This window comes from Diceros bicornis, chromosome 19, assembly GCF_020826845.1.
Source record: "Diceros bicornis minor isolate mBicDic1 chromosome 19, mDicBic1.mat.cur, whole genome shotgun sequence".
In the NCBI taxonomy this organism is placed as follows: Eukaryota; Metazoa; Chordata; class Mammalia; order Perissodactyla; family Rhinocerotidae; genus Diceros; species Diceros bicornis.
In genome coordinates, this window is record NC_080758.1 from 15673352 (window position 1) to 15697971 (window position 24620).

The window sequence follows — 24620 nt, forward strand, 5'->3', positions numbered from 1 at the left end:
TCCCTTTGGCCCACACACCCTGGCCAGGCCCCTGGAGGCTCAGTCCCCTTGTTGCTCTGCTCACTGAACCAGTACTCCCAGGGGGAGAATGTGCTCATGTGTGGAATGTCTCGATGCTAAGAGAACATTCCTTACCCTGGAGTCAGAAGGGCCGAGATAAGCATGAGCTAGGTGGAGGCTAGACCCTGGGTCACAGAGTAGGAGGCCCCCAAGGGCTGCATTCATGTTTCAGGCCTTGGCCCGTGCCACTCCTTCTCCTTCTGAGGTTCAGATTACTGTCTCTTTACAATGAAGAAAATGAATCCCAGGGAATTTAAGTGACATGCCCAAGGCCAAAATAGAGTGAGAGGTCGTGATGCTGCTGGAGGAGGACATTTCCTCTGGACTCCCTGCTTGCTCACTTCTTCCCCATTATGGTGAGACCACAGGCATGGTAGTGAGAACTATGCTAACCCCAAACATCCTCCACTCCCTCCTCTACCAACATGGTCGCTCTTATGATCGGGCCTGGAATGGAGTGCAGGGTCTGAGACTCCACTGCGTTCCATTAGCTGAGTGGTCTCTACCTTTCCCAAACCCTCCTTCTTGTGGCCTCATTCTTGTTTTTTCAATCCAGAGGGAAGTCATGGGGTAGGGAACAGGTGGTTCATGGTGATGCTGCTAAGGATTAATTGGCACAGGAGACTATGGATCTTGCCCATGGTCTCATGGTGAGTCAGTGGAAACTGATCATTGGGGTACAGATTCCCTACTACTCTGTGCAATAACAAGTCCTGTGAAGTGGTCCTGGGACTAGATGCAGGGACTGGGTCACATGTGGCCAGTCAGGACATGGAGTCAAGCGTGAAGAACTCGGGTAGACAGGCCATGCCGGAGGCAGGCGTGCAGTCTTACACTCCAGTCCAGTGCTTGCTGCTGGGCGTCAGTGAAGGAGACATCAGAGGAGGAAACCTGACTCCACCAGGTCAGAGCCTCTGGCCCACCTCAGAAGCATCACAGGGCTCCTGGTATTGGGGGATCTTCTCCACTTCTGCTAAGAGCTGCCCTTGGACAAGGGGGCCTTAGGAAGGAGAGCATGATCAACCACCAACAAGACATCATCAGAGGTAGGTGGGTGGTCAGGGCGTGCTCTACAGGAGCTCTTACTTGGTGCTTCCTCAGATAGCCTCACTCTCCAAGCGTCTTCCCAGTGCTTGGCCATGCCCCAAACACCCTAGGAGAGACTATTAAGAAAAGTAAAGGTCCCTCCAGGGGCCACATGGGGAATGACCTCCCATGTCCAAGTCCAGTTCTCCCTACCAAATGGGTACACCATGGTTGCCACGCTGACCTATTCCTTGCCACTGGCATGAGAACTATGGGCCATGAATTTTGCTGGAAGCAATTGCTCTTTTCCTTTGTGATAACTGTTGTTTTGACCTGTGTCCAGAGAGCTGTCTGGACACTGCACTGTGCCCCAGGGAACTCAGAGGCTACACCTAGAATGCTGTGGCTGGAAGGAGTGCTTGCCTGGACACAACTGCATGTTCTGTCTTATTGGAACAACTGTGTGCCTCCATATTAGGTAAAGTAGAGGAGTAGGAAACCCTGGAAGGCTTTAAATCTCTTGGAAGGAGAGTAAGAAGCGAATGCAAATTCTGCCATGATCTGGGTCTCCAGAATATCAAGTCTCAGCCTGCAAAGAATTACAGATAAGTGCTGGTCTGTTTGAAACCAAACACACAGCCTTATGGTTGCCATGCTTTGCATGATTTGTTCTCTTCTCTTGCTCCAGACCTGCTTCTAACAAATTCTTTCTCCTCATTCCTATCAACTAAGATAATCAGAAGTAGCTTTCTCGGGCCAGCCCCATGGCTTAGCGGTTGAGTGCGTGCACTCTGCTGCTGGCGGCCCGAGTTGGGATCCCAGGCGCGCACTGATGCACCGCTTCTCTAGCCATGCTGAGGCCGCGTCCCACATACAGCAACTGGAAGGATGTGCAACTATGACATACAACTATCTACTGGGGCTTTGGGGAAAACAAAAAAGGGAGGAGGATTGGCAATAGATGTTAGCTCAGAGCCGGGTTTCCTCAGCAAAAAGAGGAGGATTAGCACGGATGTTAGCTGAGGGCTGATCTTCCTCACATACTTAAAAAAATAATAATAAAGGAAGTAGCTTTCTCGCATGTATAGACTCAGAAATGTGCTTTCACTGTCTTTCCTCAGGACTAAGTCATCTCTTTGGCCCTTTGACCTAGTAGAGTCTGAAGACACTTTGATCATTTGGTATCCCACAGAACATACGGTCAGTCCATCACATTGATTACATTATGCTAACTGGCCATAGGGAACAGAAATAGCGGTATCCTAGGTGCTTTACCACGTGCCTGCCAGAGAATGAGAGATACACCTGATAATAGTCCAGGACTTGCCATATTGGTGAAATCTCCAGAGATCCAGTGGTCTGGGGCACATAGGGATAGTTCCTCTGAGGCAGGAGACAAGATGCTGCACCATGTACTACCCACCATGAAGAAAGACACAATGTTTGGTGGGCCTCTTTGGATTTTGGAAACAAGAAAGGCCACATTTGGGCATTCTCCTCTTATCTATTTCCTGGGGGAATGTTAGGAATTAAGAAAAGATTCTGCAACAGGTCCAGGATGTGTTGAAAGTTGCCTGCCACTTGGGTCTCAGCACCTAGCATATACATTATGTTAAAAACGTCTGTGGCAGATTAAGACGCTGGATAGAACATTTGCAAGTCCAAGTAGGAGAATTACAGATCACACACCTGGGGTAGTGAGATTTCCTTTTTCTGTTGACTGGTGCTCCCATTTGAGAAGTAGCTCCTTACTTGCTAGAGGACCATCATCAAGACTGAATGCCTGACCACGAGACATCAAGTCACTCTACAACTGGAACTTTCCGTCCCAAATTGGGAGTTATCTGATCTATGAAGTCTTAAAACGGGATGTGCATGGAGGCAGTCCGTTGTCAAATGGAAGTGGTATAAATGAGACAGAGCTTGATCAGTTCCAGAGGAAATGAGTAACCCGTATCATCAGGTGTTTGGGCTCCAAGGACCCACTGATTTCTCTCCTGTTTCATTCTTGCCCGTTGCCACTGAGACTCCAAGAGGTGCTTCCCTTTCCACATCAGCATTCACTCCCTAAGAAGTGGCATCTTCCCATGGCTGCCTGTTTGAGTCCCTTGTACTTTCAAACCTTTTCTTTTTGATTTCTCAGGAACCAGGGATCCGATCTACCAGGTATCAGCCTTGTTCTCAGTATTCCTCCATTCACATTGGAACTTGCGTTTTCTGAGGGTGATTTTATCTGTGTTCTATGCTAAGCCCCCTGCTCCTATCTTCTCGTTTCCATGCAGTCTCTGCAGTCTATGTATGTCTCTGCCTAAACATGGACTCCAGCACTACATTTGCTGGATTTGGGTGTTTATTTCTCTGCTAACAGATCATTTGAAATTTGTAGCATTCTCTGTTTCCTTATTTGGCTGAGGGTATGGGTGATGGATTGATTTATTTGCTCTCCTTGTTGATCTGTATGGCTTTTTTGACGAGAGCTAAATTGAGGCAGCCACGATTACATTATGCAGATTGTTTTTTTCTTTACTTGCTTTTAAGAACTTCAAGAAATTTTTGGCAATTCTGTCTTGGTTTTAAGATTCTAATTAAAAACCGAAGATTTTCAGAGATGGTTTTTATAGAAAAGGTGATAATTTCATGCAATTATGGATTTCACCATTTAAATATTTTATACTTCTTTGTTGGTTCCTGTTTGGGTTTCCTAGGGCTGCCATAACAAAGTACCACAAACTAGCTGACTTAAAACAATAGAAATTTATTTTCTCATAATTTGGGCGGCCAGAAGTATAAAACCAAGGTGTTGGCAGAGCCATGTCCCTTCTGAAGGCTCTAAGGGAGATTCTATTCTGTGTTTCTCTTTCAGCTTCCGGTGGTTGCCAAGTCTCTAGCATTCCTTGGCTTGTAGAGGCATAACTCCAATCTTGGCCTTTCTCTTCACACGGCATTCTTTTGTGTTTTCATCTATCTGTGTCTATGTCCAAATTTCCCTGTTCTTACAAGGACACCAGTCGTTGGATTATGGCCCACCCTAATCTAGTATGACCTCATCTTAAATTGATAACCTCTTCAAAGACCCTATTTCCAAATAAGGTCACAATCACAGATACGGGGGATAAGGACTTAAACGTATCTTTTTGTTTCTACCTACAACAGTTCTTTTATCTTTTTGCTTGGTCCAAGGAGAAGGGAGAAGATACGGGGGAGAGAAGAGAGTAGACAAAATATTTGAAAGTAAAATGACATCTCTCCCCTAGTCAGCTGTCACAATAGATACCAAAATAATATTAAGACAAATCAAAGAATTACATGTAAAAATATCAAAATAGAGAAGCCTAGAAAAAATTTGAATGAATGGTCATCAGAGTTTGGAAAAAGAAAAACATGTCTGTCTAACCTTGATAAAAATAATAATGATGGCCATCATTTATTCAGAACTGACTCTGTGCCAGGCACAGTGTTAAGTGCTATTTTGAATCTCTAATTCAGTGTGCTTCAAATTTAGCTTGCAAATGGCACTCTCCGGTCTGGTTCCAGATGCTTGAGTAGCAGGGAGTCCAGTCCACACCTCTGCAAGGTCTCAATTTCTTCATTCTTACTCTCACCCATCTCGGTACCCACATTTAGCCCACTAGCCGCATCTGTTCCTATTATGACTTTATTTTTGTTTCAAGAGCTTCCTTTCCCTTTCTTCCCACTTAGCATTGGATCATGCATGAACATGGACTCCAGAGCTACCCTGGATAGAGGTTCCTAACTCAAAATATCAGGAAGAAATGGCTTGGGAGATATCAGTCTTTTCCTTATCACAGAGTCCCTAGAGTGCTTATGCAAATTACCTCATGTGCTGCCCAGACTGATGTTTGCATGAAGAAAATTCTTCCAATAGTCAAACAACATGCTCAGTTGTAGCCTTGCCCGAGAGCAAGAGACCTGCCTGGCGTACATGTGCACAAAGAAGGAAGGAATTTATCTTCAAATGCGGGTTGACAGCTAGTGTGGCTAAATGAGGAAAATGGAACAATCTTTTGAAAAAACACATCCATCCTTTGGCTCACTTAATTGTTACAATACCTGATGGAATGAACTCTATGATTATTCCCATTCTTACATGTGATTGAATGGAGTTTCAGAGAGATGGAGTCATGCAGTTAGCAAGTGATGGAGTCAAGTTTCAAATTTAAGTCTGACGAACCTGAAGCCTGTGATTACGACACTACACAACTGTGCACTTCCATTCAAGAGTACACTGGCTCCTCTGAATTACCATCTGGACCACCTATGGTCAGAGTCAGGATGAGGGAAAATGGGCTGATCCACACTCTGTTGGTGCAAGTACAAGCTGAACATAATGAAGGGAGAATTGGCAATATTTATGCACAGATAGAATCATGTGTATGTCCATTTCTGATTGTATTGGCTTTCCCAAGGTATAAGAAATGCTCAAGGATTTAGTTACAGTAGAGTAACTAATAATAGTACAATAGGGAAAAACTGGAACCATGAAGATGTCAAATGACTGGTGATTAGTTAGCAGAGTAATCTGCTAATCTATGAAGTTATAGAAAATATTTAAGCCTATGGGAAAATGTTCATCATATATGTCAAATTTAAAAGCAGTCGCGGACCAGCCCCGTGGCTTAGCGGTTAAGTGTGCGCACTCCGCTGCTGGTGGCCCGGGTTCGGATCCCGGGCGCGCACACACGCACTGCTTCTCCAGCCATGCTGAGGCCGCGTCCCACATACAGCAACTAGAAGGATGTGCAACTACGACATACAACTATCTACTGGGGCTTTGGGGGAAAAAGAAATAAATAAAATTATAAAATAAATAAATAAATAATTAAAAGCAGTCGCAGGATTTTCCATTATTCTTTTGCTATTTTTTTATTATGGTAAAATATATACAAAATTTACCATCTTAGTCATTTTTTTCTTTTTGTGAGGAAGATCAGCCATGAGCTAACATCCATGCCAATCCTCCTTTTTTTGCTGAGTAAGACTGGCCCTGAGCTAACATCTGTGCCCATCTTCCTCCACTTTACGTGGGACACCACCACAGCATGGCCTGACAGGCAGTGCGTTGGTGCACGCCCGGGATCCGATCCTGGCCGCCAGCAGCAGAGCATGTGAACTTAACCACCATGCCACGGGGCCAGCCCCATCTTAGTCAGTTTTAAGTGTAGAGTTCAATGGTATTAAATGCATTCATTATGTTGTGCAACCATCACCCCATCCATCTTCATAACTCTTTCATCTTGTAAAACTGAAACTCTATGCCTACTAAACAATAACTCCCCATTTCCCCTTCCCCCAGCCTCTGTCAACCACCATTATACTTTCTGTCTCTATGATTTTCACTACTCTAAGCATCTCATACAAGTGGAATCATACAGTGTTTGTCTTTTTGTGACTGGCTTCTTCCACTAGCATAATGCCCTTCGGTTCTTCCATGTTATAGCATATTGCAAATTTTCCTTCTTTTTTAACTTTGTATAATATTCCATTGTATATATATATACTACATTTTGTTTGTCCATTGATCTGTCAATGGACGCTTGGGTTGCTTCCATGTTTTAGCTATTATAAATAATGATGCTATGAACGTGAGTGTACGATTATCTCTTCATTAATCTGCTTTAAGTTCTTTGGGGGAACTTAAACTCAGAAGTGGAACTTATGGAACATATGGTTATCCTACTTTTAATCTCTCGAGGAACCACCATACTGTTTTCCACCGTGGCTGTACCAGCCTATATTCATTCCCATCAATAGTGTACAAGGTTCCAATTTCTCCACATCCTTGCCAACACTTATTATTTTGTTTTTTTGATAGTAGCCATCCTAATGGATGTGAGATGGTATCTTATTGAAGTTTTGATTTGCATTTACCTAAGGATCAGTAATGTTGAACATCTTTACATGTGCTTATTGACCATTTGTATACCTTCTTTGGAGAAATGTCTATTCAAGTCTTGCTGATTTTTAAATTGAGGTTTTTGTTGTTGTTGAGTTTTAGGAGTTCTCTGTATATTCTGGATATGAATCCCTTATCAGATATATGATTGCAAATATTTTCTCCCATTCTGTGGGTTTTCTTTTTACTCTGCTGATAGTGTCTTTTGATGCACAAAATTTTAAAATTTTCGTAAAGTCCAATTTGTCTATTTTTTCTTTTGTTACTTGTGCCTTTGATGCCATATCCAAGAAATTATAGCCAAATCCGATGTCATGAAGGTTTTGCCTATAATTTCTTTTAAGAGTTTTGTAATATTAAGTTTTACATTTATATCTTTGATCCATTTTGATTTAATTTTTGTGCATGGTGTTAGGTAAGGGTCCAACTTCATTCTTTTGCATGTGGATGTCCAGTTTTCCCAGCACTGGATGTGTTGAAAAGACTGTCCTTTCCCCATTGAATGGTCTTGGCACCTTTGTCAAAAAATCATCTGACCATATATGCCAAGGTTTATTTCTGGGCTCTCTAGTCTATTCTATTGGTCTATATGTCTGTGTGATTTTTTTGGGAGGAAGATTAGCCCTGAGTTAGCATCCAATGCCAATCCTCCTCTTTTTCTGAGGAAGATTGGCCCTGGGCTAACATCCATGCCCATCTTCCTCTATTTTATATGGGAGGCCGCCACAGCATGGCTTGACAAGCGGTGCATCAGTGTGCTCCCAGCATCTGAACCTGCGAACCCTGGGCTGCTGAAGCGGAGCGTGCGCACTTAACCACTGCGCCACTGGGCCGGACCCTATATGTCTGTCTTTATGCCAGTATCACACTGTTTTGCTTACTGTAGCTTTGAATTAAGTTTTGAAATCAAGAACTGGAGTACTCCAGCTTTATTCTTCTTTTTCAAGATTATTTTGGCTATTTGGAGTCCCTTGAGATAACATATGAATTTTTCTATTTCTGTAAAAACATCATTGGGATTTTAATAGGGATTACATTGAATCTGTAGATCACTTTGGGTAGTATTGACACCCTAACAATATTAATTCTTCCAATCTATGAACATAGGATGTATTTCCATTTATTTATGTCTTCAATTTCTTTCAGCAATGTTTTATAGGTTTTATTGTACAAATCTTTTACCTTCTTGGTTAAGTAAATTTCTAAGTATTTTATTCTTTTTGATGCTATTATAAATGGATTTATTTTTGTAATTTCTTTTCTGGTTGTTCATTGTTAGTGTATAGAAATGCAACTGATTTTTGTGTGTTGACTTTGTATCTTGCTACTTTGCTGAATTCATTTATTGGCTCTAATGATTTTTTTGTATGGAATCTTTAGGGTTTTCTACATGTAAGATCATATAATCTGCAAACAGAGATAGATTTACTTCTTTTTAAATTTGGATGTCTTTTATTTCTTTTTCTTCCCTAATTGCTCTAGCTAGAACTTCCAGTACTATGTTGAATAGAAGTGGTGAAAGCAGGCATCCTTCTTTTGTTCCTGATCTTAGAGGAAAAGCTTTCAGTCTTTCACCATTGATTATGATGTTTGCTGTGGGTTTTTCATAGATGGCTTTTATTATGTTGAGGTAGTGCCCTTCTATCCCTAATTTGTTAAGTGTTTTTATTATGAAAGTGTGTTGAAATTTGTCAAGTGCTTTTTCTGCATCAACTGAGATGATCATGTGGGATTTTTCCTTAATTTTGTTAATGTGGTGTATTACATTGATTGATTTTCATATGTTGAACCATCCTTGCATTTTAGGAATAAATCTCACTTGATCATGATGTATAATCCTTTTAATATGCTGCTTAATTCAGTTTGCTAGTATTTTGTTGAGGATTTTTGCATTAATGTTCGTAAGGGATATGGGTCCATATTTTATTTTCTTGTAGTCTCTTCATCTGGCTTTGATATCGAGGCAACACTGGATCCATAAAATGAGTAAGGAAGTATTTTCTCCTCTTCAGTTTTTTTGGAAAAGTTTGAGAAGAATTGGTACCAGTTCTTTAAATACTTGATAAAATTCACCAGTGAAGCCATCATGTCTAGGGCTTTTCTTTGCTGGGAGACTTTTGATTACTGATTCAAACTCCTTACTAGTTATAGGTCTATCAAGATTTTCTATACTGCATGATGTAGTCTTGGTAGGTTTTGTGTTTCTAGGAATTTGTCTGTTTCATCTAGGTTATCCTATTTGTTGGCATACAATTGTTCCTAGTATACTCTTAAAATCCTTTTTGTTTCTTTAGAATTGGTAGTAACGTCCCCACTTTCATTTCTGATGTTAGTCGTTTGAGTAGCCTCTTTTTTTTCTTAGTCCCACCTAGCTAAATGTTTGTCAATTTTGTTGATCGTTTTGAAAAACCAATTTTTGGCTTCACTGATTTTTCTCTACTGCTTTTCTATTTTGTTTATCTCAGCTTAATCTTTATTATTTTCTTCTTTCTGTTAGCTTTGGGTTTAGTTTGTTCTTCTTTTTCTAGTTCAAGTTGTTAAGTTAGGTTGTTCATTGAGATTTTTTTTGTTTTTAAATGTAAGCATTTATAGCTATAAATTTCCCTGTTAGCACTACTTTTGCTGTGTCACATAAATTTTGGTATGCTTCATTTTTTCTTTCATTCATCTCTAAGTATCTTTTAATTTCCCCTTTGATCCATTGGTTATTTAAGAGTGTGCTGTTTAATTTCCACAAATTTGTGAATTTTCTAGTTTTACTTCTGTTATTGATTTCTAACTTCATCCCATTGTAGTTGGATAATATCTATCTTTTAAAATCTATTGAGGGCACTGATGAACATCGATGCAAAAATCCTCAACAAAATACTAGGAAATCGCGTACAATGATACATTAAAAAGATTATACACCATGATCAAGTGGGATTTATTCCAGGTATGCGGGGATGGTTTAACATTCGCAAATCAATCAACATGATACACCACATTAATAAAATGAAGAATAAAAATCACGTGATCATCTCAATAGATGCAGAGAAAGCATTTCACAAGATACAGCATCCATTTATGAAAAAAAACTGAATAAAATGGGTATAGAAGGAAAGTACCTAAACATAATAAAGACCATATATGACAAACCCACAGCTAATATCATCCTCAATGGGGAAAAATAGAAAGCTATCCCTCTAAGAACAGGAACCAGACAAGGATGCCCACTGTCACCACTCCTATTTAACATAGTACTGGAAGTCCTAGCCAGAGCAATCAGGCAAGAGAAAGAAATAAAAGGGATCCAAATTGGAAAGGAAGAAGTGAAACTCTCACTATTTGCAGATGACATGATTTTATATATAGAAAACCCTAAAGAATCCACCAGAAAACTTTTAGAAGTAATAAACGAATACGGTAAAGTTGCAGGATACAAAATCAACATACACAAATCAGTTGCATTTCTATACACTAACAACAAAGTAGCAGAAAGAGAAATTAAGAATACAATCCCATTTACAATTGCAACAAAAGAATAAAATACCTAGGAATAAACTTAACCAAAGAGGTGAAAGAACTGTACCCAGAAAACTATAAAACATTGCTGAAAGAAATTGAAGAAGACAGAAAGAAATGGAAAGATATTCCGTGCTCTTGGATTGGAAGAATTAACATAGTTAAGATGTCCATACTTCCTAAAACCATGTATAAATTCAATGCAATCCCTATATCAAAGTTCCAACAACATTTTTCACAGAAATAGAACAAAGAATCCTAAAATTTATATGGAACAACAAAGGACCCCAAATAGGTAAAGGAATCCTGAGAAAAAAGAACAAAGCTGGAGGTATCACACTCCCTGATTTCAAAATACACTACAAAGCTATAGTAACCAAAACAGCATGGTACTGGCACAAAAACAGACACACAGATCAATGGAATAGAATAGAAAGCCCAGAAATAAATCCACACATCTATGGACAGCTAATCTTTGACAAAGGAGCCAAGAACATACAATGGAGAAAAGAAATTCTCTTCAACAAATGGTGTTGGGAAAACTGGATAGCCACATGCAAAAAATTGAAAGTAGACCCTTACCTTACACCATACACAAAAATTAACTCAAAATGGATTAAAGACTTGAATGTAAGACCTGAAACTATGAAACTTCTAGAAGAAAACATAGGCAGTAAGCTCTTCGACATCGGTCTTAGCAACATGTTTTCAAGCACCATGTCTGACGGAGCAAGAGAAACAATAGAAAAAATAAACAAATGGGACTACATCAAACTAAAAAGCTTCTGCACAGCAAAGGAAACCATCAACAAATCAAAAAGACAACCTAACAATTGGGAGAAGATATTTGCAAACTATACATCTGATAAGGGCTTAATCTCCAAAATATATAAAGAACTCATGCATCTCAACAACAAAAAACTGCCAACTCAATTAAGAAATGGGCAAAAGACCTGAACAGACATTTCTCCAAAGAAGATATACAGACGGCCAACAGACACATGAAAAGATGTTCAAAATCATTAACTATCAGGGAAATGCAAATCAAAACTACAATGAGATATCACCTCACACCCGTCAGAATGGCTATAATTAACAAGACAGGAAACAACATGTGTTGGAGAGGATGTGGAGAGAAGGGAATTCTCATACACTGCTGGTGGGACTGCAAACTGGTGCAGCCACTATGAAAAACAGTATGGAGATTCCTCAAAAAATCAAGGATAGAAAGACCATATGATTGCTATTCCACTGCTGGATATTTATCCAAAGAACTTGAAAACACCAATGCATAAAGATGCATGCACCCCTGAGTTCATTGCAGCGTTATTCACAATAGCCAAGACTTGGAAGCAACCTAAGTGCCCATCAAGGGACGAATGGATAAAGAAGATGTGGTATATATACACAATGGAATACTACTCAGCCATAAGAAACGATGAAATCCAGCCATTTGTGACAACATGGATGGACATTGAGGGTATTATGCAAAGTGAAATAAGTCAGAGGGAGAAGGTCAAATACCATGTGATTTCCTTCATTAAGTAGTAGATAATAACAACAATAAACAAACACGTAGAGACAGAGATTGGATTGGTGGTTACCAGAGGGGAAGTGGGGAGGGAGGCGGGCCAAAGGGATAATTCGGCACATGTGTGTGGTGATGGGTTTTAATTAGTATTTGGGTGGTGAACATGATGTAATCTATGCAGAAATAGAAGTATAATGATGTACACCTGAAATTTATACAATGTTATAAACCAATGTTACTGCAATAAACAAAAAAATTAAAAAAATACAATAAAATCTATTGAGGGGCTGGCCCGGTGGCGCAAGTGGTTAAGTGCGCGCGCTTGGCTGCGGCTGCCCGGGGTTTGCCGGTTCGGATCCTGGGCACTCACCGATGCACCGCTTGGCAAGCCATGCTGTGGTGGCGTCACATATAAAGTGGAGGAAAATGGGTACGGATGTTAGCCCAGGGCCAGTCTTCTTCAGCAAAAAGAGGAGGATTGGCAGATGTTAGCTCAGGGACGATCTTCCTCACAAAAAATAAATAAATAAAAATAAATAAATCTATTGAGACTTAATTTGTGATCTAATATATGGTCTATCTCAGAAAATGTCCCATGTGCACTTAAGAAGAATGTGTGTGCTGTTGTTGTTGGGTTGTTCTGTATATGTCTGTTGGATCTAGTTATTTTATTGTGTTGTTTAAGTCCTCTATTTCCTTACTTCTGTCTAGTTGTTCTGTCTATTATTGAGAGTAGAGTAGTGAAGTCTCTGATTATTATTGTAGAACTGTCTATTTCTCTCTTCAATTCTGTCAGTTTTTGCTTCATATATTTTGATGATTATCATTAGGTGCATAAATGTTTATAATTATTGTATCTTCTTGCTGTATTGAACATTTTATTAACATATAATGTCCTTCTTTATCTCTTGTAACATTTTTTGACTTAAGGTCTATTTTGTCCGATATGAGTATAGCCACTCCTGCTCTCTTTTGGTTACTATTTGCATGGAATATCTTTCTCCATCCTTTCAGTTTCAATCTATTTGCGTCTTTGGATCTAAAGTGAGTCTCTTGTAGACAGGCTACGGTTGGATCGCGTATTTTTATCTATTCTGCCAGTCTCTGCTTTTTGACTGGGGAGTTTAATCTATTGCTATTCAAAGTAATTACTGATAAGGAGGGAATTCTGTCATTTTTCTATTTGTTTTCTATATGCCTTATAGTTTTTGTCTCATATATGTATATATATATGACTAGATGGATAGACAGAAAAATGTTAGCCCAGGGTGACAAAATCAGCAGTGATTTTAAAACTTCTCTGTCATTTTCATAGATTTGCCAGATTTATGCACTGAGCATGAGTTGCTCTTTTAATAGTACAAAAGCAACAAAGGATATTCTGGAAAGAAACCATTTTTTCTACAGAGAGAAGTAAATGGGATGAAGTGATGAGGGGCCCCGTGAAGAGGTCAAGGCCAAGGATATGTTGTATATGGGAAGAGGCAAGGCAACAGACCTAGAGAAGAAAATGTTCAGACAGTCCGCAAGGCTTTGCTTCCCTCTTCCTCTCCATCCTTCCCATTCGAGCTAAGCAACTCTGGGTATATTCCAAGACCCAGTCAGGACCTACCCAGAACTGCCCACAGTCAGTTTGGCCCCTGGAATTCCCCTTCCCATCATGCTCCTCTGCCAGTATTTTAAGGGCACCTGGAGAGAGGTGATGGGAAATGGGTCCAAGGAGTATCCTAGCTCCCAGTCCCAGAGAAGCTGGGGGCTTCACTATCTGGCATAAGTGGCTCTGGACTCACTTCCTTTTAAATCCTGTACCTGGCACTTTCTAGCTGTGTGACCCTGGGCAAGTTGCTTATCTCCTCTGTGCCTCAGTTTCTGCATCTATAAAATAGGAAAATAGTAGTACTAAACTCATAGGGTCATTGAGAGTATGAGTTAATACATGTTAAACATCTGACATGCAATGCAAATAATCCATAATCAATCTATAAATCAAAATTGAGGGGTGAGTTCATTATGAGACAGGTCTGAGGGCTATAGCCTGGGACCTTCCTTCTCCAAGGAAAGAAGGGCACGAAAGAAGTGGGATATACAGAATGGTTATATACCATCTTGGAACAAAGAGCATACAACACATATGATAGGAATGTCCCTTTTACAATAGTCATGAGATTGCTTTGCTGGCGTAACATTATCAGTGGTCACAAGGTGAGCACAGCAGGTCGGTAATTAATCCTTAGTTTCTAGGAAGAGATGCTTGTCCTTAAGGAAATGCCGATATGGGGGAAGGTACATCCCCATCTTTAAGGGCATCATTCTTGTCTTTGAGACATTGTAAATGTTTAAAGCAGATGTACAATGCATGCTCAACAGGCCGTGGCAGGCCCTTTTGGAAAAACAAGGTCAGGCTGAATTAGTTTTAAACCAAATGGCTTCCTCGTATCCTCCAATATATCCTGTTGCTTTTCATTTATTTATCAGACGTGTAGTGAATTTGGTGTTAAACTGGGTGACTCTTGACATTTCATTAGGTAAGTGTTTCATTTGTTTATTTAACAAACCTTATATAGCACTGTCTATGTGCTAGACATTGGCTCTTAGTGCTTAGCAAATAATCACTCGTGGAACCCTCACAACAACCATATGAGGAAAGTGCTATTATTGTTCCCACTTTGCAAACGAAGAAATTGAGGCACAGAGAGGATTAGTGACTTGCCTGAAGTAAGTAGGAGCTAGGATTTGAATCCAAGTTAAATCTGTGTTCTAAATCGCCGTGTTACATGGCCTTTTCTTGGCAGAGCTCTCTCTTTTCTTCGGCACAATGGCCACAAGACATTGGTGATAAGGTAGTGCTAGGCGGATGCTAGCAATGGAGAACTTAATATAGAGGTGGATGGATCTCTACAGAAGTCATCACACAAATGTTAGAGAAAAATAGGTATACAGATCCTCCCCCACCTCCACAATTACCCAGACTTCCAGGAAATGTGTGTGTTGGGGGAGAGGAGGCTCCTGTAGTTCCACAGTGTTCTGCTTCTATCTGTATAACTTGCAGAAAAAAGAAAAAAGAAAGTACTTCTTGAATAGGAATTCAGTGACAATGTTCTGTATGTACCCAGCTGACGTGCTGGGGCAGAACTCACAGATCTGCTACAACCAGAACCGTGATTACACTCTGAGTCTGTGAATCTGTTCTGGTCATCGCCTGCCCCTGTGCAGGGGCTCTGCATTCCCAGAGACCAGGAAGAAGAGCCATCAGCCAAATAATAGCGCCACTTCTAACCTGAACATCTTCAGAGGTAGGTGGAGGTCAGAGTCCTAGGACTGGAAGTGTGAGCCTGAAAACGCTTTTATCTGTGGCTCGGTTGAGGGAGTTCCCTGTCCAAATCACGCTCCCAGGTCATGCCAACACCACCCCTCTATGGAAGAAGTTATTGCTCTTGTTAAAGTGGAGAAATCAAGACAAAGAAAGATGACAGGGATGGACACCATGTCCCTTCATATGTGACACCCTGAGAAGAACACTACATAGTGCCTACATAGTATTCCCACTGAGAATGCATAGCTTAAGTCTAATCACGAAGAAATTTCAGACAAACCCAGAATAAGGAATGTTCAATTAAGAGAAAATGTTGGCTGTATTCTTCAAAAATTTCAATGTCATAAAAGACAAAGGACATTACTGGGTGAATTTATAAAATGGAATACTGATAGTAGATTAGATAAAAGTCTAAAAGTATATTTTATCAACGTTAAGTTTAACGAAGTTGATAATTGTACTGTGATCATGTAAGAGAATGTCCCTATTGTTAATACTCACTGAAGTATTATTTCTAAATTAGGGCCATGATATATGAAACTTACTCTCAAATGATTCAGAAAAAAAATATATGAGAGAGAAAGAGAGAGTGAGAGAGATGGAGAAAGAGAGAGAGAGAAGAAAAGAGGAGGCAATAAGGGGTAGATTCTTAAAATAAGTGTCTGAACAAATGGTATACAGATGTTCTTTGTGCTACTCTTACTCTTGTAGCTTTGAAATTATTGCCAAATAATAACTTTAAAAAGGTTAAAGGCAACCCATCTAATGGTCCATGTGCCTCAAATTTTATTTTCCTATTTTATGATTTGTCACATATGCCAAGAGAAGAATAAATTTAGCCATTTCAACGAGTTTTGCACCTTTTAAAATGTCTCCAGGTATTGTGCCTGCTTTTGAGCATTTGAAGGGATTTCAACCATTGCATGTAGATTATCTTCTGTTTGGTTGAAAATACTGAAGCAAAAATAAAGACTTTACGGAAAAATTGGTCACTTGCAGGGAAAGAGACAATTACTCCACTGTGAGTGTGTAATTCATAGTACCCAGACTCCTCCTTTGCCTTTGCTTCTTGTATCTTCCTTTCTGTTTGGCTTCAAGAGCGTGAAGCGGCAGGTTGGGAGTGAGAGAGGAGTGGGGAAAGGACCGGGAATTGTTTTGAACGGTACTTAACCTCCTCCTACTGAACCCCAAATCTTACCACGAGTGAGCTGCCTAAAATAATAACCAGCACTTATTTTATATATTCTGTGTTTCAGGTCCTAGACCCTCTCTTATTTTTGCCTCCTGCACGTTGATCTCTATTATTATGTATTTCTTTTATGTATCTTGTTTATTGTCTGTTCCCTCTACTAGAAGATAAACTTTATTTTAATTTTTGTTGGCTTTGTTCATTACTGTATCCTCAGTGCTTAGAATAGTGCCTGGATGATAGTAGTTACTTAATATAAGTATTTGTGGGGCGAATAAATTTAAGACAGATGAATGAAAGCTAGAACCTCACTAGAATTAATTCCAGATAGGTAAAATGGTTAAAAAACAAAAAAGACTGCAACAAAGTCAATGAAATTAAATAACTTTCACTCCTCTAGAGAAGAAAAGAGAGTCTGAGCTTAATAATAGCCAACATTTATTTTGCACATTCTATGTGCCAGGCCCTATGCTCAGTGCATCATATATTCTCCCTTTGGAATGTGCATATGAATATCACCCGATATTACAAATAGGGAAACTGAGGCTCTGAGAGGTTAGGTGATTGGCCAATCACATAACTTATATTAACCTAAACGTGTTGAGGTTGGGATTCGAGCCCAGGTCTCTCTGACTCCAGTGCCTGTGTTTTGTTCTCTGTCTATATTGCATCAACAGTCTTCAGTGTGGTAAAAAATAGGAGAGAATTTCCCTCTTCTGGTATGACAAAACATGTATCCTGTTGGTAGAATAAACCAAGCTTAATGGAGAAAAAACTGGCAACAGCTATTCAAGATTTGAAATAGGCAATATCCTTCACCCAGGACCTCCAGATCTACAAATTTGTGTCTGAAGCTAATAATGGATTTAACCAAATTTTAGTTGCAAGAAAGTTCCCAGCGACATTTTTTTCCTAAGGAAGAGAAATTACAAATTTTCAGTTGCCTTATGATCAATGGGATAATGATATGTATAACTACTATGTTGGGCAAATATTCATGGAGAGTGTTACTGGTAATATGTTGAAAGGCTTGTCCTTTGTCTCATTCAAATTTATTCAGAAGACTTCTTTCCCTGACTCTGTAGGAGAGCTTGGGTATAGAACTTGACTTTTCTAGACACTGAATAAATTTAGAATATAAAAAGCCTAAGCCCATGTAATAGTTAAAATACTATGCTTGAATTAAAATTGTGACTTCCCCCACACCTAGAAATCTGCAATTGGGGATGAGCGTCGTCAATTTCCTTGTTCTTTCCTCTCCTCCTGCAGCAATCTAAGTGCCATTTTGGAGGTAGAGGAGGAAGAAGAGATAAAGGAGCCAGGACAGCTCTTTTTAGCAGGTAGTGTTGTATCTTTGTGCTTTCTGGGCTGACTATTGCTTAAAGTTGACTCTGTCATGGGTGGTTTCATGGGTTCTTTGAGTCTTCCCCCAGTGCCAGCTGATGGAAGTTTCTCACCTGTGGTTCTCTTGTTATGGCTGAATCCAACTCATTTCTGGCTGGTCTATTTTGACTCCTTTCCCAGACCCTAGGCACCTTGCCACTCACTTTCTACTTCCGTCTGCTGAGGTCCCATGGCTTTTCCAGGCAACCTGCCTGGAATAAATCTGGCACAAACCCTTACTGGCTCTTTCTTGCATCCTTTGCCCTATCAAATTCCATAGTGTAAGCTGTAGCCTCTTCCCTGTGGCCATAGGTCACTTCGGCCAGCCTCCTACCCTTTTGTATTCTCAGGTGTGAGTCAGACACCTATCCACTGTGTTGCCGCAAATCCTTAGAGCACATATAGAGCTCTGTGGGAGGTATCCTTAAAGTCTTTCTATTGGCTTGGAATTAAGAGACTTGGGATTAAGGGAGCACAGCGTTCTTTAAAGAAAATCTGCTAAAAAATCTCCCTCCCAAAATATGTCAAATTCCTGACCATTTTCCACCTTTAAAACAAGTAAGGGTTTTGAGTCCCTGTACCACATTTTGGCCATCTTTCTCTCTCTTTTTTTCAAAGTCCTACAATTTGATCTGTCTCACAATTTTGCTTTAAGGTCTACCCAAAGGTTTTGGTCAAAATTTTCATTTTAATGTCATGTTACAAATTTTTAAATAAAAAGTCAAGATATATAACAGTAAGCCTGATATGATTTCAGTTTTGTTTTTTGGTTTTTTTTTGATAAGGAAGATCAGCCCTGAGCTAACATCCATTGCCAATCTTCCTCTTTTTGCTGAGCAAGATTAGCCCTGGGCTAACGTCTGTGCTCATCTTTCTCCATTTTGTATATGGGATGCCGCCACAACATGGCTTGATGAGCGGTGCATAGGTCCACCCTCGGGATCTGAACCTGCGAACCCTGGGGTGCCAAAGCAGAGCACATGAACCCAACCACTACGCCACTGGGCTGGCTGATTTCAGTTTTATAAAGACAATTCATATTCATATATATGCACATATAAAAGACAGAATAACCTACACGAATATAGTGTGATTACTAGAAATCTTTTGTTGTCTTCTTTGTACATTTTATGTTTTAAGAATCTTGTAAGCTGAATTTGAATTATCTTTTAATCAAAGGAAGGCAACACATTTTTTAAATTAATTTTTTTTTCTTCAAAAGGAGGGCATGACGTGTAAGATGGAGAGGTACCTTTTAGCAAAGCCAATGCTCAGCTTAGGCGTGTGCCTGACGTTGGGTGGGTGGCGGGCAAGGAAGAATAACTAGAAGACAAAGTATAATGAAATTCTGTAAGAACTTCTTGCTTCACAGCTCTCTTTATCTCTCTCGATTTCTAGCAGCAACCAGAAAAAAAAAAAAAATCCTGATAACGTATATTCATGAGCAGGTCAGCATCATGAAGCTCCGGCCACCTCTACTCATGACATTCCTCTGTATGGTGCTACTGTCTGTGCTGGGAGGAATAAAGAAAAAACATGGCCGTAGGTGATGAGGCTGGGTTGGGGGTCAAAGAGGGTGGTAGAGCTGTGCTTGTTTCTGGACAAGTGAAGGGGTCATCATGTCTGGCACATCTCAGGACCTGCCTTATTTGGATCACCTATTGGAGAATCAGATACCTTTTTACGCAGAGATCCAAGAAATTCTCAAGATGAGGTCCTTTAATGCTTCCTCTTCCAACCTTGAAAGTAGCAATGAGTATCTGTCAACTTTTATGTACATTCCATAAGTTATAAGGATGCAATATTTTCCAATATTAGGCTATCTTGGGGGTGGGGGGGGAGGGGGCCACCAATACAGAGCTGCCATATCTCCCCACACTTCAGAAGCTCTGTCTTCTAGCTGCGTGTACTTTAATGAGTACCAAATGGGTATTTCTTAATATATTCCGTTAGTTTTAGTGGCAAGATCTTTCAGAATGTGAAAAGATAGAAAAGAGCCATGAGATGGGTCCTCAGTGGGGCAAAGTTGGGGGCCATATGATAAGAAAATGAAATCAATGGAGGGGTCCAAGAAAACTGAATGAGAAAGACAAGAATTTGGAGAAAGGCTGAGTTATTAAAGGCAAGATCAGCAAGGAAGAGGAAAAAGGAGAGAGAATTTGTTCCTTACTCTTCCTGCTCGAGCTTCCCACACTATGAAACAGGTGTGATAACGAGGCTAGAGTATATCTCAGGCCCTCAGAGCTCCCGTTCCATAAATGTAGATTTTATAGGAGGGCACATGAATGCTGGGAGTATATTGAGTCCTCTCTCTAGGATGCTCAAAGAGGACCCAGGGGCCTGCAACACTGGTAGGACCTGGGGTGCAGAGAAGGCAAAGAGGTTATGAAGATGCAATGGGGTCAGTGGAAATGCAATGACTGGAATTTAGGGAGGCTCAGGAAGGGGATTTTCTTTTCTTTTGTTTCTCTCTCTCTCTTTTTTTTTTTTGTGAGGAAGATTAGTCCTGAGCTAACATCTGATGCCAATCCTCCTCTTTTTGCTGAGGAAGATTGGCTCTGGGCTAACATCCGTGCCAATCTTCCAGGAAGGGGATTTTCTTGTGAAGCAGTTAGATACCTTGGCGGGAACTTGGGGCTGGGATTCTAGGAGGGACTGTTGAGCTTATGAAGGGCTTTTCTTCCCACACTTCTCTACGTGGTCCCTGTCAGCCTCTTACCAACTCATCTCAATTTCAGAGGATGAAATGTTAATTGAGGAGTGCTGGGGAGACCCGATGGTCTATGAATGTACCAAGAAGTGTTCTAGAACCTTTAGATGTGTTGACATCAATCACACATGCTGCTGGTCCTATTGTGGGAACATCTGCTGGAAAAATAAAGTGAGTTGGGAGATGTGTGCTGGGGCGTGTGTCTTCACTGATTGTCACCCTCTTCTCAGAGGCTGTTATTCCTAAACAGATGACTGAGGTACCCCAAATCCTAGGCACAAAAATAGCAGAAGACAATATTCCTCTAAACATGAAAAGCAATTCACTGACAAATAAACCAAGACACCAGCTTGGGGCATATTGCTTCTTTCGTTATGTAGACAATGCCTGTCCTGTCCTCATTATATTACTCAACAGTTTGCTCTTTTCCTAATTTTTGTCCAGCTTTCTAACCATTGCCTTCATAGTCAGATTTTTCCATGAGCCCTTTTGGCTCAGCCAGGCCCTGAATCTCCACCTTTCTCTGTTCAATGAACTGATACTCCCCCCTACTCAGAAGTGGACAATTCCCGTATTCCTGTCCCATGGCCTGGCAGGGATGGGAATATTAAGCTTGGGAATGAATGCTTTTTTCTCAGAGTTTCCTAGCCTCTAAGCATCTAACCTTCTTCTCTTGCAGGACACTTTGCAAGATGACTAAAACCATAGCCTCCCACTGGGACACCAGCCTGTTCTCACTGAGGGTTGGGCAGGTTCAAGTCCTTGACAAATAAACTCATTTACCAACAGTGGCCTTTGGCTTTTTTCCACTCCATTCCACTACCCTTGATTGCCCTTATTACAACCCCAATATTGTTCCCATCCTACAGGGCACATAAGCTTCCAACTTGCTTCCCCATTTGATGACCTTAGAACTGAGAGGCTACTCTCATAGACTTCACAGAAGAGAAGTTTATTTCTCACCTGCCTTTTTAGTATGGGTAACTGGCAAGCAGCCCCTTTTCATTTGTTTTTTCAGAGAGCAGGTCTCTTGTATGTTGGTTTCTCACAGGGTATGGGTAAACAATTCCAAAACTATTTTACAAGTATACAAGATTGAACAAATTGATAAATAACTGGTCGATGATGGGAGCAAGGTTTCTAACTGTCAGAGAAAAGAAGTTATAAAGGGAGAATGCTAGAATGATGGAACATAAAAAATTGAAGAAAAAGATAAAAGTCATCCTAGAAATCAAGATTGTAACAAGATACTCAAGACAGAATAAATTCAACTAAACTATAAGAGGCATTGAGAAAAAGAATGAAAGAAGCCTAGAGACCAAAAATGAAATGCAAAAAGTAAAAATAATAAGACAGAAAAAGATTAATAAAGAAGATGGGCAAAGAAAATCTAAATATACATGATTGGAATTTTTCCAAAAGAAAAAAAAGTAACTAATATTAAAAACTACAATCCAAGAAAACTTTCTGTAAATAAAAGAAAACCCAAATCAACATAAAATAGGACCACCAGATACCCAGAAACAATGACCCGGAATATCCTCTGAAATCAGACATTTGGTGCCTTCTTACTCAAATTCTTACTTCTACCTTCTCACACCCTCTCACTAACGATTTTCAGGCGGTGGACACTTTCCAAGCTAAGACACTGGACACTACATTACCTGATGGGTATACTCCTGGGGAATGTAATTTTGGTGGTAAAATTTTTGGCTTAGGAGAAACTTTCTTTGGCTAAAACCTTCCTTGAATGCTGCTTGTCATGCTCATTCTAATTATATTAGGGGCCGTTGGGCATTTCTTGGTGGTAGACATTGCACTCAGCACCTAAACCCAACTCTTGCATTCCAGACAACTTCCTGTAGCTTCTTAATTAGACATCTTGGGTTTGTTAGAACACAGACAACTACCAGAGGTGGAGTGGGACACACTTTGCTGGTGAAGGCATCTGAATGGACCATCTGGGAGCGTTGGAGGCAGCCGAAGGACAGAAACAAGGCAGGAGCTGACCAATATCATGATGTATGAGATGGGGAGGATACTTCTAGGGTCCTCACATCTGCTTGGCATAGAGAAGGAGCAGGTCTGGAGCATGAGACGAGAACAATTCATGCAAAAGCAGTGGCAACCATGAGGCCATGTGTTTGGCTGCAAACAGACCAGCCCTGATCTGTGATTCTTTGCAGGCTGGGACTTGACAACTTGAAGTCTCAGATCATGGCAGAATTTGCATTTGCTTCTTCTTCTGCTTCCACAGAGTGCAAGGTCTTCCGGGGGTCCCCACTTCTCTACTCTACCTAATATGGAGGCCCACAGTTGTTCCATTAAGACAGAACAGGCAGTGATGTTCAGATAAGCACTCATTCCCGCCATAGCGTTCTAGGTGTAGCCTCTGAATTCCCTGGGGCAGGGTGGAGTGTCCAGAGAGAGTCAAGGCATCAGTTATCACAAGGAAGAAGAGCAACTTCTTCCAGCAAAATTTGTGGTCCATAGTGCTCACACCAGTGACAAGGAATAGGTAAGCCTGGCACTTATGTTATACCCACATAGAAGGGAGCACTGGACTTGGACATGGGAGGTTATTCCCCATGCGGCCCCTGGAGGGACCTTTACTTTTCTTAATAGTCTCTCCTAGGGTGTTTGGGGCATGGCCAAGCACTGGGAAGACGCTTGGAGAGTGAGGCTATCTGAGGAAGCACCAAGTAAGAGCTCCTGTAGAGCACGCCCTGACCACCCACCTACCTTTGACGACGTCTTGTTGGTGGTTGATCATGCTCTCCTTCCTAAGGCCTCCTTGTCCAAGGGCAGCTCTTAGCAGAAGTGGAGAAGATCCCCCAATACCAGGAGCCCTGTGATGCTTCTGAGGTGGGCCAGAGGCTCTGACCTGGTGGAGTCAGATTTCCTCCTCTGATGTCTCCTTCACTGACGCCCAGCAGCAAGCACTGGACTGGAGTGTAAGACTGCACGCCTGCCTCCGGCATGGCCTGTCTACCCGAGTTCTTCACGCTTGACTCCATGTCCTGACTGGCCACATGTGACCCAGTCCCTGCATCTAGTCCCAGGACCACTTCACAGGACTTGTGATTGCACAGAGTAGTAGGGAATCTGTACCCCAATGATTAATTTCCTGACTCACCATAAGACCATGGGCAAGACCCATAGCATCCTGTCCAATTAATCCTTATCAGCAACACTATGAACCACCTGTTCCCCTACCATGTGGCTTCCTTTGGATTAAAAAAGAGAAAATGAGACCATAAGAAGGAGGGTTTGGGAAATGTAGGGACCACTCAGTTACTGGAACGCAGTGGAGTCTCAGACCCTGCACTCCATTCCAGGCCCCATCGTAAGAGCGGCCATATTGGTGGAGAATGGAGTGGAGGATGTTTGGGGTTAGCATAGTTCTCACTGCCATGCCTGTGGTCTCACCATAATGGAGAAGAAGTGAACGAACAGGGAGTCCAGAGGAAATGTCCTCCTCTAGCAGCATCACGACCTCTCACTCTCTTTTGGCCTTGAGCATGTCACTTAAATTCCCTGGAATTCATTTTCTTCATTGTAAAGAGACAGTAATCTGAACCTCAGAAGGAGAAGGAGTGGCACGGGCCAAGGCTGGAAACATGAATGCAGCCCTTGGGGGCCTCCTACTCTGTGACCCAGGGTCTAGCCTCCACCTAGCTCATGCTTATCTCGGCCCTTCTGACTCCAGGGTGAGGAATGTTCTCTTAGCATCGAGACATTCCACACATGAGCACATTCTCCCCCTGGGAGTACTGGTTCAGTGAGCAGAGCAACAAGGGGACTGAGCCTCCAGGGGCCTGGCCAGGGTGTGTGGGCCAAAGGGAGAGACAGGAGAGAAAAATGACAAGGGGAGAGAGATCAGAGACCAGGACCCAGAAAGGCGGGGGCACCCTGGGGTCTGCACTGAGTTCTCAATGATCATAAGCACTGGGAATAAAACAGGCAGGTCCCTAGGCATTTGTTCTGGTT

The 24620-nt window shown here is 41.2% G+C and overlaps 1 protein-coding gene across 1 annotated transcript; it reads left to right on the forward strand.

The window, feature by feature from the left end:
• Nucleotides 1-831: 831 nt before the first annotated feature.
• LOC131418785 (protein WFDC11-like) lies at nucleotides 832-21330 on the forward strand. Its single transcript, XM_058563417.1, has 4 exons — nucleotides 832-964; nucleotides 19319-19462; nucleotides 20659-20801; nucleotides 21310-21330. The coding sequence occupies exons 1-4, from the start codon at nucleotides 832-834 to the stop codon at nucleotides 21328-21330; spliced, it is 441 nt and encodes a 146-aa protein (XP_058419400.1).
• Nucleotides 21331-24620: the final 3290 nt, after the last annotated feature.

Bases quoted from the DNA above. Each gene is read 5' to 3' on its own strand.
- LOC131418785 (XM_058563417.1), top strand. From the start codon at position 832: ATGGAGTCAAGCGTGAAGAACTCGGGTAGACAGGCCATGCCGGAGGCA. The intron at 19,463-20,658 runs GTAGGTGATGAG...TCTCAATTTCAG, and splicing joins AATAAAGAAAAAACATGGCC to AGGATGAAATGTTAATTGAG. The intron at 20,802-21,309 runs GTGAGTTGGGAG...CTTCTCTTGCAG, and splicing joins ACATCTGCTGGAAAAATAAA to GACACTTTGCAAGATGACTA.